Here is a 14,831-nt window from a genome sequence, read left to right on the forward strand (position 1 = left end):
TGAATATGTTGGTACAATCCCAGTTAAAATGTTTCCTTTGAACAGAAATAGCACATCACTATAACCAGGCTTTCATTGCTGCCTGGGAATATTTTTAAAATATTTAATCCTACAATTTGATTCTGAAAATATTTCTTGTTACTATAGGATAACCATTTTACTGTGCTACAGAAAACTTCTATTTTAAATATTAGCTATCTCTTCAATAAAATGTCAGAAATAATGGTTGTGATTTATGTTTACAAGTTTTTCTTTTAGGAGATTAATTTTATTAGGAGGCAATAGAATGCCATTGGTTCCTTTGTTTTGGCTTTCCCACTACTCTTTCTTTCCCCTTATCTCCCTTAGCAGGAGATTGATAACAAGACAAAATCCTCAGAATCAGTGCAAATATGATGGGCTGAACAGTCTTTGTGCGCCATAACAATTCTGTAACAACCTGCTCAATGATGTTCCATTTGGCTTCCATTGAAGCCACGCAGTTCCTAACAGCCTTGTTTCAAAATGGGACAAAAGAGCTGAATGCCAGAGGTGATGAGAGAGTGACTGCTCTTGGTATCAGGCCATTTTTGATCAAATATGATTACAACAGTCAATGGGAATTGAGGAAATCTCTGCTGATACCTAGCGCAAAAGAAGATGGTTGTGGTTATTGGAGGTCAGTCATCACAGCTCCAGGGCATCTCTGCAGGAGTTCCTAGACTCAACCATCCTCAGGTGCTTCATCATTGACCTTCCCTCCATTGTAAGGTCAGAAGTGGGGATGTGTGCTCAGGGTTGCACAGTGTCAAGCAACATTCATGCCACACGAAAGCTAAGCAATAACTATCTCAAACAAGACTGCAGCAAGCCTTTGTATGGGGAAGATTGTCTCTCACAAACAGTTTTTTTGAGGGAGTGACAAAGATGATTGATGAGGGCAGAATGGTAGATGTCCAAATGGACTTTAGCAAGGGCTTTGATAAGATTCCCCCATCATTGTGGCGTGGACTCGATGGGCCAAATGGCCTTGCTTCCACTCCTATGTCTTATGGTCTCATGGCAGGCTTATACAAAAGTCACATGGGACCTGCTTTGAACGGGTAAGATGGATACAGAACTGGGTTAGTCACAGAAGACAGAGGAAGGGTGTTTTTCTGACTGGAGATCTGTGACCAGTGGTGGTCCGCAGGGATCATTGCTGGGACCACTGTTGTTTATAATATAAATAAATAAATGATTTAGAGGAGAAAGTAAGTGGCCTGATTAATACGTCTGTGGATCACACAAAGATTGGGGAGCTGCGGATAGTGAGGGGGATTGCCACAGGATAAACCAGGATATAGACAGTCTGGAGACTTGGATTGAGAAATTGCAGTTGGAATTTAATCCGGATAGACGTGAGATGATGCATTTTGTAAGGTCTAATGCAGGAGGGAAGTAAATGGTAGAACCCCTTGAAGGATCACCATACAGAAGGATCTGGGTGTGCAGGACCACAGTTCCCTGAATGTGGCAACACAAGTGGATAAGGTAGTCAGAAGGCATATCACATGCTTACCTTCATCGGTTGGGGCACACAATATAAAAATTAGCAAGTCATGTACAGAACTTTAATTAGGCCACATTTGGAATATTGTGTATAGTTCTGGTTGCCACATTACCAGAAGGATCTAAAGGCTTTGGAGGGGGTACAGAAACAGTTTACCTGGATGTTACCTGATTTGGAGGGTATTAGATATGATAACAGATTGGTAAAACTTGATTTGTTTTCAGCTGAAATTTGCAGAATGAGGGGCAACCTGATGGAAGTTTAGGAAATTATCAGAGACACCGAGAGAATCAATCCTTGGAGTCTTTTTCCCAGGGTAAACATGATAATTACCAGCAAATACAGATTTAAGGGAACAGGAAGTACTTTTAAAGGAGATGTGAGGGGCGAGTTTTTACACAGAGAGTGATAAGTGCCAGAGGTGGTGATGAAGGCAGATACAATAGCAATGTTTAAAAGGCATCTTGACAGATACTTGAATAGGCAATGAATAGAGGGACAAGACCGCAAAGAGGCAAAAGGTTTTTTTGTTTACAAAGGCATTGTGAATCGGCAGTCTTGGTGGCCCAAAGAGCGTACTCCTGCACTGTGCTGCTCTTTACTAAGAGAAAATCTAACCATTTACCTTTAACATTCAATGGCATTATCATTGCTGAAAGCTCCACTATTGACATCCTGGGAGTTACCATCGAACAGAAACTGGACTGGTTTTATAAATACTGCGACTACAAGAGCAGGTTAAAGTCAGGAGTGTGATCAAATACTCCCCACTTGACTGGATGGGTACAGCTCCAACATCTCCCAAGAACTTTGACATCTTCCAGGTCAAAAGGCATCGCACTTCATTGGCACTACATCCACAAACATTCACTCCCTCCATCACTGACAACTCATTAGCAGCACTGTATATGATTTACAAAATGGACTGCAGAAATTCACCAAGGATCCTTAGACAGCCCCTTCTATAATGTGACCGCTTCCACCTTAAAAGGGCAAGACTAGCAGATACACTGGAAAATGACAACTGCAAGTTCCCCTTCATCCACTCACCATACTGACTTTATATGGCTTGTACAGTCTTCCATTTCTACCCATATGGGGAAAGGCAACAACATGACAAATTACATACAAAAAGATTATTATTATTCTAATAACAGCCTATATCAGAAGGAAAATAAAGTGCAAACATACCAAATGCATGTAAAAGTACTCATACATCAGAATTATAATAGGAATAAAATTACATTACAAATATAATCCTCATTGAAAGCATACTGTTGTTTAAATAAGTAGCAAACCATCGGTCTCTGTTAAAGAGATGAAAGAGTCATTATTATTATTATTATGCATAACTAAATCAAATGTATTACCTTCGACAGTCTGGGACCTCACTAGTGACGAGTGTGATCTTTGTGTATTATCCATGTTCCAGCGTCCACTCGACTCCTCTAGAATCTCTGAATGGAGTTTCAGGAACTCCAGCACTGCTGCTGCTGCATGCACCTGTACAGGGTTCATTATTTTCTCTAAAGCTTGTGAATCTTCATCTCTTACCCGAAGGCATAGTGTTTCCATTTCTCTCATGTTAGCTCGTAGCTGCTGTGGGATAAAGTGAGGAGGAAAAATGTCTTTGAATAACAGGTATTTCAATTATACTTATTTCAATTTTAGTGAATTGTTGTCCTTATAAAGGTAAGGAATACACTTGCAGCACTCTCAGAAACATACCCTTGTCAAAAGCGAAGTAACCCTATTTTAGTTTACATAACAAATTGTTTTAACTGTAAACTCAGAAAAGCCACACATGAACCTATCGTTATGATCAAGGTTGGAGGGGCAAACCAATCTTCTTTCCAAATCCAATTTCTCCACTGTTCATAACAAAGTTTGAATTTAAAATGGACAGTGATATTGTCAGTTATATAGAATACTGAAATCTATTTATTTTAGTATCAGATACAAATTAGCTGGTTTTGTTAACAAAAATAATAATGGATCTATTACAAACAATTTACTCAAGCAAAAATTATGAACAGAAGTTTTAGACTGTATTAATCTGCATGTATAACTACCATTCTTGAAAACTCAGATAGATTTTTATGACCAGATAACCTTTCTCATCAATTGTCGTAAAATCCCAACTGATTTGCTAATGCCCTTCAGGGAAAGATATTTGCCATCCTTACCTGGTCTGGCCTACAATGTGACTCCAAACTCAGAGCAATATGGTCGACTCTTTACTACCTTCTGGACTATAAAGGATGAGCACAGCCAGTGACGCCCACATCCAATGAACAAATATTTTTTAAAATAACATGGATAAATGCACGAGTTAATGAAGCAAACAATTAGGTCAATTTCTTGTGCTGTAGTCCCAGTCTAACCCATTGTAATTCAGGACTCTGCTCGCTCTGTTACTCGTGATGTTAACAAACCTTTTTTGTTGAGAGACATTGAACTCTATCCCACCCAGAATCTATCGTGTGCTCGTCATTACTTGGTGCAGCTTCCAAGTAGTCTTCAACTTTTTTAAAAATTCATTAGATGTGGGTATCGCTGGCTGGGCCAGCATTTATGGTCCATCCCCAATTGCCCAGAAGCAGTTAGCAATCAACTAAATTGCTGTGGGTCTGGAAAGACCCATGTAGGCCATACTAGGTAAGGTAAATGGCATTAGACATCAGTGAACCAGATGGGTTTTTCCAACCATCAAAAATTAAGTCACTCGGTTGCAGATTTTGTTGAATTCAGATTCTGCCATTTGCCATGGCTGGATTTGAATCCAGATCCCTTAAACATGAACTGTGTCTCTGAATCAACAGTCTAGCAATAATACCACTAGGACATTGTGAGGAAAAGCAGAAGATGATAATCAATAGTAGGTTTCCATGTCCAACCTGTTGTCATGTAATTTCAGGGGCACTGAAGTCAATGTTGTACAGTCCCAATTCCACTTCTTTGTAATTGTATACATCAAGTTGTGGGCCTATCTGACAGTAAACAGAACATAACCAGGGATTAAAAGAAAGGAGTCTGGGATATTGGTTGACAGCTGTAATTCAGTGAGTAAGACTTTGTTAGAATTGTGAGATGGTTGCTCCAAATGTGGAATGAAAAACTTATTAGAGATTTCTGGAATTTTTCTTGAGCTTAGTGAAAATGCCCATAGCTGAGGAAGAGAGACTTGTATGAAATACATCTTTTTTTAATTTTGTTTTTAAAAACAGTTGACAGAAGTGAGAAAATGTTTTTAGAAGTGTTTGAAAAACTGGCTATATTTTTGAAAGCAAGTAACCTGACAGCATGACAGGCATTGAAAATAACAAACCAAGGATGTGTTCTTGTTGGCAACAAAAAGTTAATTGATAGCTGTCACTAGTCCACAGACCAATGATAGGGACCTTTCGCTTGCCAATAAACATATGATTGGTTCACAGGTGGCTGAGTTGCTAAGACAGAGAGAGGGGAAAAATAATGTGCAGGTCTTGGTCCAGCCCAGAAGGACTTTAAACTAGAAAGCGGGGGAGAAGGGAGGGGTAAAACTCCAAAAAGTATAGTGGCCAATGGGAAACAAAGCAGCAGGTTAACATCTGTGGGGGTGGATTCAACCGCATGGAACAGTATACAAAAAAATGAAAAGAAAGGAGAGGTTATTAAAGTCTCCAGCACACAAAATAGGACAGAGTATTTGGAAAGGGTTAGAAATCAAACTTCAAACACACTGGATAAACAAATGATAATAAAAAAAATGGACGGTCAATATAGGACTGAGGGTGATGTATCTGAATACATGCAGTGTACAAAATAAGGCATTATGGCGCAGATCGAAATTGGCAGGTATGATGAGGGCATCACGGAGACGTGGCTGCAAGGGGATCAGGGCTAGGAGCTATATATCCAAGGATATACATCCAATCAAAAAGACAGGCAGGTGGGCAGAAGTGGTGGGGTTATATTAGTAAGAAATTAAATCAATAGCAAGGAAAGAAGTAGGGTCAGATGATGTAGAAACGGTGTAAATGAAGTTGAGAAGTTGCTTAAAAATAACAATGGAAGTTATGTACCAGCTTCTAAACAGTAGTCAGGATTTAGGGCACAAGATGCACCAGAAGATAGAAGAGGTGTGTAAGAAAGGCAAGGTTACTGTGATCATGGGAGATTTCAATATGTAGGTGGACTTGGAAAATCAGGTTGGTAGCGGATCGCAAGAAAAGGAATTTGTGGAATGTCTATGAGATGGCTTTTTGGAGCAGCTTGTTGTGGAGCCCATTTGGAAACAGGCAATTCTGGATTTAATGATGTGCAATGGTATAGACTTGATAAAGGACCTTAAGGTAAAGGAACCTTAGGAGGCAGTGATCATAATATGATGAATTTACATTGCAGTTTGAGAGAGAGAAGGTGGAATCAGATGCAATGGTATTACACTTGAATAAAGGCAACTACAGAGGTCTGAGGGACCAGCTGACCAGAATGGACATGATCTACATGGACTTCAGTAAGGTGTTTGACGAGGTTCCTCATGGTAGAGTGGAAGCAAGGCTAGATCTCATGGAATACACTGAGAACTAGCCATTTGGATACAGAACTGGCTTGAAGGTAGAAGACAGAAGGTGGTGGTAGATGGTTGCTTATCAAACTGGAGGCCTGTGACCAGCAGAGTGTCAAAAGGATCGATGCTGGGTCCACTGCTTTTCGTTTTTTATATATAAATTATTTGGATGTGAACATAGTAGGTATAGTTAGTACGTTTGCAGATGACACCAAAATTGGAGGTGTAGTGGACAGCGAAGAGGGTTACCTCAGATTACAACAGGATCTGGATCAGATGGGCCAATGGGCTGAGAAATGGCAGATGGAGTTTAAGTTAGATAAATTAAAGTGCTGCATTTTGGAAAGGCAAATCAGGGCAGGACTTATACACTTAATGGTAAGGTCTTGGGGAGTGTTGCTGAACAAAGAAACCTTGGAGTGCAGGTTCATAGTTCCTTGAAAATGGAGTCGCAGGTAGATAGCATAGTAAAGGTAAAGGTGGCATTTGGTATACTTTCCTTTATTGGTAAGAGCATTGAGTATGGAAGTTGGAAGGTCATATTGTTACTGTACAGGATATTGGTTAGGACACATTTGGAATTTTGTTTGTAATTCTGGTCTCCCTCCTATCAGAAGGACGTTGTGAAATTTGAAAGGGTACAGAAAAGATTTACAAGGAGGGTTTGAGCTATATGAAGAGGCTGAATTGGCTGGGGCTGTTTTTCCTGGAGTGTCAGAGGCTGAGGGGTCACCTTATAGAGGTTTATAAAATCATGAGGGGCATGGATAGGATAAACAGACAAGGTCTTTTCCCTGGGCTAGTGGAATCCAGAACTAGAGGGAATAGATTTAAGGTGAAAGAGGAAAGATTTAAAAGGGTCTGAAGGGGCAATTTTTTCACGCAGAGGGTATTGCATGTATGGAATGAGTTGCCAGAGGAAGTGGTGGGGACTAGTACAATTACAACATTTAAAAGGCATCTGGATGGGTATATGATTAGGAAGGGTTTAGAGGGAAATGGGCCAAGTGCTGGCAAATGGGACTAGATTGGTTTCAGATATCTGGTTGGCACGGACGAGTTGGACCAAAGGGTCTGTTTCTGTGCTGTACAGATCTATGACTACACCCCAGAGTTCTGAAGGAGATAGCTGAAGAAATAGTGGGAGGCGTTAGTGGTGATCATTCAAGAATTACTGGAGTCAGGGAAGATCCCAGAGGACTGGAAATTCACTAATGTAACCCCTCTGATTAAGAAGGGAGTAAGGCAATAGACAGGAAATTACAGGCCGATTAGCTGACCTCAGTCACTGGTAAGATTTTGGAGTCCATTGTGAAGGATGAGATTTCTGCATACTTGGAAGTAAAATAGGGCAAAGTCGGTATGGTCTCATCAAGGGGAGGTCATGCCTAACAAAATCTGTTAAAATTCTTTGAAGAGATAATAAGCAGGTTAGACTAAGGAGAGCCAATGGATGTTATCTACCAGGAGTTCCAGGTGGCCTTTGATAAAGTGCCGCATAGCAGGCTGCTGAGTAAGATAATGGCCCATAGTGTTAAGAGGCAAGGTACTAGCGTGGATAGAAGATTGGCTGTCTGACAGAAAGCAGAGAGTGGGGATAAAAGGGTCCTTCTCAGGATGGAAACTGGTAACTAGTGCTGTTCCATAAGGGTCAGTGTTGGGACCACAACTTTTCACTTTATACAGATGAAGGAACTGAGGGCATTCTGGCTAAATTTGCAGATGATACAAAGGTAGGTAGAGGGACAGGTAGTATTGAGGAGGCAGGGAGGATGAAGAAGGATTTACACAGATTAGGAGAGTGCGCAAAGAAATGGCAGGTGGAATACAATGTGGGAAAGTGTGAAGTCTTGCACTTTGGTAGGAAGAATACAGGCATAGACTATTTTCTAAATAAGGAGAAAATTCAGAAATGTCAAGTGCAGAGGGACTTGGGAGTCCTAGTCCAGGATTCTCCTAATGTAAACTTACAGGTTGAGTCAGTAGTTAAGAACGCAAATACAATGTTGGTATTTATTTCGAGAAACTAGAATATAAAAGCGGGGGTGTACTTCTGAGGCTTTATAAAGCTCTAGTCAGATCACATTTAGAGTATTGGGAGCAATTTTGGGCCTCATACCTCAGGAAGGATGTACTGGTCCTGGGATGGGTCCAGAGGAGGTTCATGAGAATGTTTCCAGGACTGAAAGGCTTAACATATGAGGAATGTTTGAGGATTCTGGGTCTGTACACAATAGAGTTTGGAAGAATGAGGGGGCATCTAGTTGTAACTTACAGAATCTTGATGGCCTGGACAGAGTGGACATTGGGAAGATGTTTCTATTGGTAGGATAAACTAGGACTCGAGGGCACAGCCTTAGTGTAAAAGGGAAAACCTTTTAGAAAGGAGATAAGAGAAACGTCTTCAGCCAGAGAGTGGTCAATGCCACAGAACGCTGTGGAGGCCAGGTCATTGAGTATATTTAAGACAAAGATAGATAGGTCCTTGATTGTCAAGGGGATCAAGGGTTTTGGGGAGAAAGCAAGACAATAGGGTTGAGAAATGATTGAATGGCAGAGCTGATTCAATGGGCTAAATGGCCTAATTTCTGCTCCTATATCTTATAGTCTAAGTTTTCAGTACTCTGCAGTTTAAAAGCTCAGTTTAAATCAGAAGAAAACGAGTTACCTTTTCTACAGCAGATGCTAAAAGATGTGGTTTTTGAAATGATCATTCAGGGACATTGTACAAGTGAATAGTTACCCTATACTTTTTGCAAACCAGTGGAAGCCTCCAGAGAAAAGCTTCTGAACAAGTGGCCTTGTTAGCTGAAGAAGGATCATTTCAACAGCAGAATCTGGAAACAAAGATCTGGGAAACTGACATTCCCGTTTATTCTCTACATCTGCCAATATCTGTTTTTCATTTTTTGTCCACTACCTTCCGCAAATACTCGTTAAAGTTCATTCTGATTTGGAAATGTATCACCATTCCTTTATCAGCACTTGATCAAAATCCTGGAATACCCAACCGAATAGTACTGTGGGTTTAATTGCATCGTGTGGACCAAGTGGTTCAACAGACAGCTCATCACCAACTTCTCAAGCATAATTAGTGACACCCACATCCAATATATGGAAAATTATTCTCTTTAGAGTCTTGAACTTTCTCCTTTAGGTTAATGTCAGTAAGAAATTCTGCCTGTGTACCAAATAGATCGATGATTAGTTACAACTTTCAATATTTTTCACATGCGATTAGTTGTTCTTTGGTTCACTATAAGCAGCCTTTTATAAAAGCTTTTGCTTTATCTTCATATTACTTTGAGTTGTGAATTACAAGAGTTTAGTATGAGTACTTTGTGCTACAACTTTATGATGGAAATTCATTTTAGTGAATCACAGTCTTACAGCATGGAAGCAGATACTTCGGTCCAACTCGTCCACACTGACAAGATCTAACCTGGTCCCGTTTGTCAGCAGTTTACCCATAACCCTGGAAACCTTTCCTATTCATGTATGCATCCAGATGCCTTTTAAATGTTGTAATTGTATCCACCTCCACCACTTTCACATCTAGCTGTCACCTCATTCTTTGCCCCTTCATGAAATTCTAAGTCACAATAGCTGCAGGATGTTATGCAAGGTTCACACATATTGAAGCTAAATAATTAACGTTTAAAATATAAAATTTACTCTTCTCTCTCATTTTGATCAACAGTGAAATCACAAAAGAAATGTTGCAATATAGCTTTAATTTAGAGAGTTAGTTGGTGATAAAATCCCAGATTGTGTGCTTTAAGATTAGCGATATCAACTGCCAGTTATGTAGGATCTGGGTTCGATTCCAGCCTTGGGTCTGTTTGTAGTTTGCACGTTCGCCCCGTGCTCGTGTGTGTTTCCCCCGGGTACTCCAATTTCTTTTAACAGTCTGAAGGTGCAGGGGTTAGGTTGTTTGGCCATGCTAAATTGCCCTGAAGTGTACAGGGATGTGCAGGCTAGGTGAGTAAGCCATGGTACACGCAGTGTTATGGGGACCCATAACCCTGGGTCAGGATGGGATGCTTTTTGGAGGATCGGTGAAGACTTGATGGGCCAAAGGCCCTCTTTCTGCACCAGAAGGATTCTATAATACCGAAGCATAGGGATGCTCAATCATTTGAAATGACTGGTGGTGGTTTAACCGGATGGCCACCATGCCTCAGGCAAGGAGAGACAGACTGAGAAAGAGAATCCTTCATGGTTATCTCAGCCAATGCAGGAAATGAAATCTGCCATTAGCTTCAGTCTACATTGCAAACCAACTATCCAGCCAACTGACCTAACCAACACCCTTGAATAGATAAGTAATGTCCCAGAAACAGTGATAAATTAGGAAATGGAAGGTTGGGGAGGGGGAAGGAACTCAGGAAAATTACAATCAACAGAGAAGTGGAATGGTAGCAAATGTAACTCCTGTATTCAAAGAGAAGAGAAAACAGGAAACTGTGGGCCAGTTAACAATATTTTTTGTAGACAAAATATTAAAGTTATTATTAAAGAAGTTATAACAAGGCACTTGGATAATTTCAAGGTAAATAGGTAGTGTGAACATGGTTTTGCGATATGGAAGTCATATTTGACCAATGCTTTGGAATTATTTGAGGAGATAATACATGCTGTGGATAAAGTTGAATCGATAGATGTACTGTATTTAGAATTCCAAAAGATATTTGACAGGTGCCACACCAAAAGTTACTGCAAAAGGAAATTCATTGTGTAGAGAGTAGCGTATTGGATAGAAGATTGATTAGCGATCAAGAAGCAGAGCGCAGGTGTAAATGTGTCATATTCAGGTTGACAAAGTGTAACAAGCGATGTGTTACAGGGATTAGTGCTGGCACTTCAACTGTTTATAATTTATATGGACACCTTAGGTGAAGACTCAGAGGTATGGTTGCAAAGATAGGTAGGAAAATAAGTTGTGAAGTCGACACCAGGAGGTTACAAGAAGAGAATGATAGGTTAAGTAAGTGGGCAAAGATGTGGAAAATGGAGTATATTGTGGGAAAATGTAAAGTTGCTTATTTTGGCAGGAAGAATAAAAGTGAAGGACATTATCTAAATAATGAGTCATTGTAGAACTCTGAGATACAAAAGGATCTAGGTGCCATCATGCACGAATCGCAAAAGATTCATATGCAGGTACAGCAAATCATAAGGAAAGATTAATATTAAAGTAGGGTGGGAGTGCTTCAATTATACAGGGTACTGGGTGAGACCATGTTTGGATTACTGCACATTGCATTGATCACCTTACTTAAGGAAGAATGGAAACGTGCTGAAGGCTGTTAGAGGTGGTTTACTAGACTAATGGGTAGGTTGTCATATGACGAAATGTTGGACAGACAAGGCTTGTATCCACTGGAGTTTAGAAGACCAAGAGACCTGGCTGAAACATGCAAAATCCTATGGGAGAAATTAGAACTCAGGACCACTGTCTAATAATCAGTGGTCACCCTTTTAAAACAGAGATCATGCAATTTTCATTTCTCTCAGAGGGTCGAGAGCTTTTGAATTTCACTCTGAAAGCAGAGTTCATGAATATTTTTTAAGGCAGAGGTGCGTACATTCATGTTAAGCAAAGGGTTGAAGGTTATCAGGGATAGACAAGAATGTGAATTTCAGATTATAATCAGATTAGTCAGGATCTTATTGAGTAATTGGGGAGGCTTTAGGGGCTCAATGGCCTACTCCAGCTCCTGATTCTTATGCTCTTACGTAAGAATGTTATTCTATTCAGCTATACTGGGGCTTCACTACATCTTTCAATTCACTCAATCTTCAAATGCAATCCCCAGTAATATTTTGAAAACATACAAGGTGGAGGGGAGGCATCCCACTTATTGAGGACCAATACATTCAGAAACCTGCTGAGCCACATCCATAATTCAGTAGGACATGTTACCATTTAGGAAGGGAGAGAGAAGAAAGAAGTTGGGCTTTATTTCATTGAATAATGAGTCAAGACATGAACATTCCATCTAAATTTTCTTTGATGTGAGCAGCTTGTTATTTCAATGTTCAGTACCCTTAAAAATGTTTAAGTGTCTATGTAATGTGGAACAACATGTGAGCTGCCAGCATGATAACTTCCAGTTTGCTATGTGGTTGCACATGATGAAGTGTAGTAGGAAAACTGCCAGACCTCTGGCAAGTCGTGACAGACTGGGAAGCGCATGCCTTCCAGTTAGTTGGGTTCCAAGTCAACTGAGTCAATCCACTGCTATTGTAACAATTGTCAGTTTGTGCTAGGCCAGCAAATAGAATACCACATTCTACTGGAACAACCCATCTCATTTGCAGAAATAAAACTAAAAATAAGTTGTAACCAAATTTGTAAAAATACAAAATTTCCCCACAAAACAATAAAGCTTGTGAACATTCAAAATAATGTAAAATGTCATGAAGCAGATAAGCAAATGTCAACTTGAAATGAAAGGTCTCAATCTTCCAAAAATATTGTTTACCAACCTGTATCAGCATCAAATGTGGTAATAAATTTTTGTCAAGTCCATTTTTAGGTCTTTGTGTGGTTTGTGTTTTCACAAAGCCTGTACCTAGTGCAACTGTAATTAATTACTTCAGACCACATAAATGCAATGAGTTAATTCAGTGCCTAACTAAAACTTAAAATCTTTAAGATCTCGAGGGTAAGTTGATCATGAATGAGGCTCACACAGCATTTACATGGCACAGAATTGTGAAATTTCCACTGTCTGGCAGATAACCAACCATTTCAGTGTAGACTTCTGCTCTTGGAAATGATTTTCCAAACTTCACCTCATTCACGTCGTCTCGGACGCAAATGCTTCTAAACAATGCCTGAAGTTCGGACTACCCAAGGCACAATCTGAACTCCAGAGTGGGGAGGGGCTTTATGTATACAAGAGGCAGCTAGATATAGCACTTGGGGCGAATGGGATCAAAAGGTAATGGGGAGAAAGCAGGATTAAGCTATTGAGTTAGATGATCTGCCACAATCAGGATAAATGACAGAGCAGGCTCGAAGGGCTAAATGGCCTCCTCCTGCTCCTTTCTTCTATGTTTCTATGTTCATCACTGATTATGCCTGGAGTCAAACCTAAATGCGGTCACTCAGCCTCACCATCAGAGGCCTGGCTGCTTTACTCACTTCACCAGAAGAATTGCTCTGTTGCTGGTCCACAAGATCATAAGAAATAGGAAAAGGAAGCTGGTCATTCAGCCCCTCAAGTCTATTGTGCCATTCAACAGAATCAAGGCTACTCTCACATACTTCAAATTCGCTTTCCTGCATTAAACTCCATCCAGAACAAGAGTTAAGTTAGATAAATGTGAGATGCTGCATTTTGGAAAGGCAAATCAGGGCAGGACTTATACACTTAATGATAAGGTCCTGGGTAGTGTTACTGAACAAAGAGACCTTGGAGTGCGGGTTCATAGTTCCTTGAAAGTGGAGTTACAGGTAGATAGGATAGTGAAGAAGGCATTTGGTATGCTTTCCTTTATTGGTTAGTGCATTTGAGTATAGGTGTTGGGAGGTCATGCTACAGGACATTAGTTAGGCCATTTTTGGAATACTGCATGCAATTCTGGTCTCCCTGCTATAGGAAGGATGTTGTGAAACTTGAAAAAGTTCAGAAAAGATTTAGGAGGATGTGCCAGTGTTGGAAGGTTTGAGCTATTGGGAGAGGCTAAACAGGCTGGGCCATTTTCCCTGGAGCGTCTGAGGGGTGACTTCATAGAGGTTTATAAAATCATGAGGGGTGTGGATAGGGTAAATAGACAAGATCTTTTCCCAGGGTTGGGGAGTCCAAAACTAAAAGGTATAGGTTTAAGGTGAGAGGGCAAAGATAAAACAAAGGGACCTAAGGGCAACTTTTTCACGCAGAGGGTGGTGTGTATATGGAATGAGCTGCCAGAGGAAGTGGTGGTACAATTACAGCATTTAAAAGGCATCTGGATGGGTATATGAATAGGAAGGATTTAAAGGGATGTGGGCCAAACACAGGTAAATGGAACTAGATTAATTTATGATATCTGATCAGCATAGATAAGTTGGACCAAGGGTCTGTTTCCATGCTGTACATCTCTATGACTCTACGTAGATACAGTAACTAGGGAAAAGGCCATACTTAATCTTGTATTGGTAAATAAGTCTAGCCAGACGATTGAAGTTTCAGTGGGAGAGCATTTTGGGAAGAGTGACCATAATTCAGTAGGTTTTAAGATAGTTACGGATAAGGATAACACAGGTCCTTGGGTGAAAGTGCTAAATTAGGGGATGGCTAATTACAAAAGTATTAGACAGGAATTGGAGAAATTAGCTTGGGGGTGGCTCTTTGAGGGTAAACCCACCTCTGACATGTAAGAGTATTTTAAAAGCTAATTGGTCAGAGTTTAAGGCTAGCATGTTCCTGTAAGAATGAAAGATAAGGATGGCAAGATTCAGGAACCCTGGATAACAAGAGATATTAAAAGTTTAGTAAAAGAAAAGCAAAGTGTGTCCAGCAGGCTAAGATAAAAGGTAGGGAGGAGGGACTTGGGGGAGGGGCTTTGGAAATGCGATAGGTGGAGGGAGGTCAAGGTGAGGGTGATAGGCCGGAGTGGGGTGGGGGCGGAGAGGTCAGGAAGATGATTGCAGGTTAGGAAGGCGGTGCTGAGTTCGAGGGATTTGACTGAGACAAGGTGGGGGGAGGGGAAATGAGGAAACTGGAGAAATCTGAGTTCATCCCTTGTGGTTGGAGG

At 40.5% G+C, this 14,831-nt stretch overlaps 1 protein-coding gene across 2 annotated transcripts in view; it reads right to left on the bottom strand.

Moving 5' to 3' along the window:
* Positions 1-14,831, bottom strand: part of stx17 (syntaxin 17) — a 114,895-nt gene that overhangs the window by 6,381 nt on the left and 93,683 nt on the right. For both annotated transcript variants that reach the window (XM_043690043.1, XM_043690042.1), the window contains exon 4: positions 2,902-3,130. In XM_043690043.1, coding sequence (XP_043545978.1) covers positions 2,902-3,130 — 229 coding nt within the window. The remainder of the gene's footprint in view (positions 1-2,901; positions 3,131-14,831) is intronic.

Source organism: Chiloscyllium plagiosum, chromosome 5 (assembly GCF_004010195.1).
Source record: "Chiloscyllium plagiosum isolate BGI_BamShark_2017 chromosome 5, ASM401019v2, whole genome shotgun sequence".
NCBI classification, from domain to species: Eukaryota; Metazoa; Chordata; class Chondrichthyes; order Orectolobiformes; family Hemiscylliidae; genus Chiloscyllium; species Chiloscyllium plagiosum.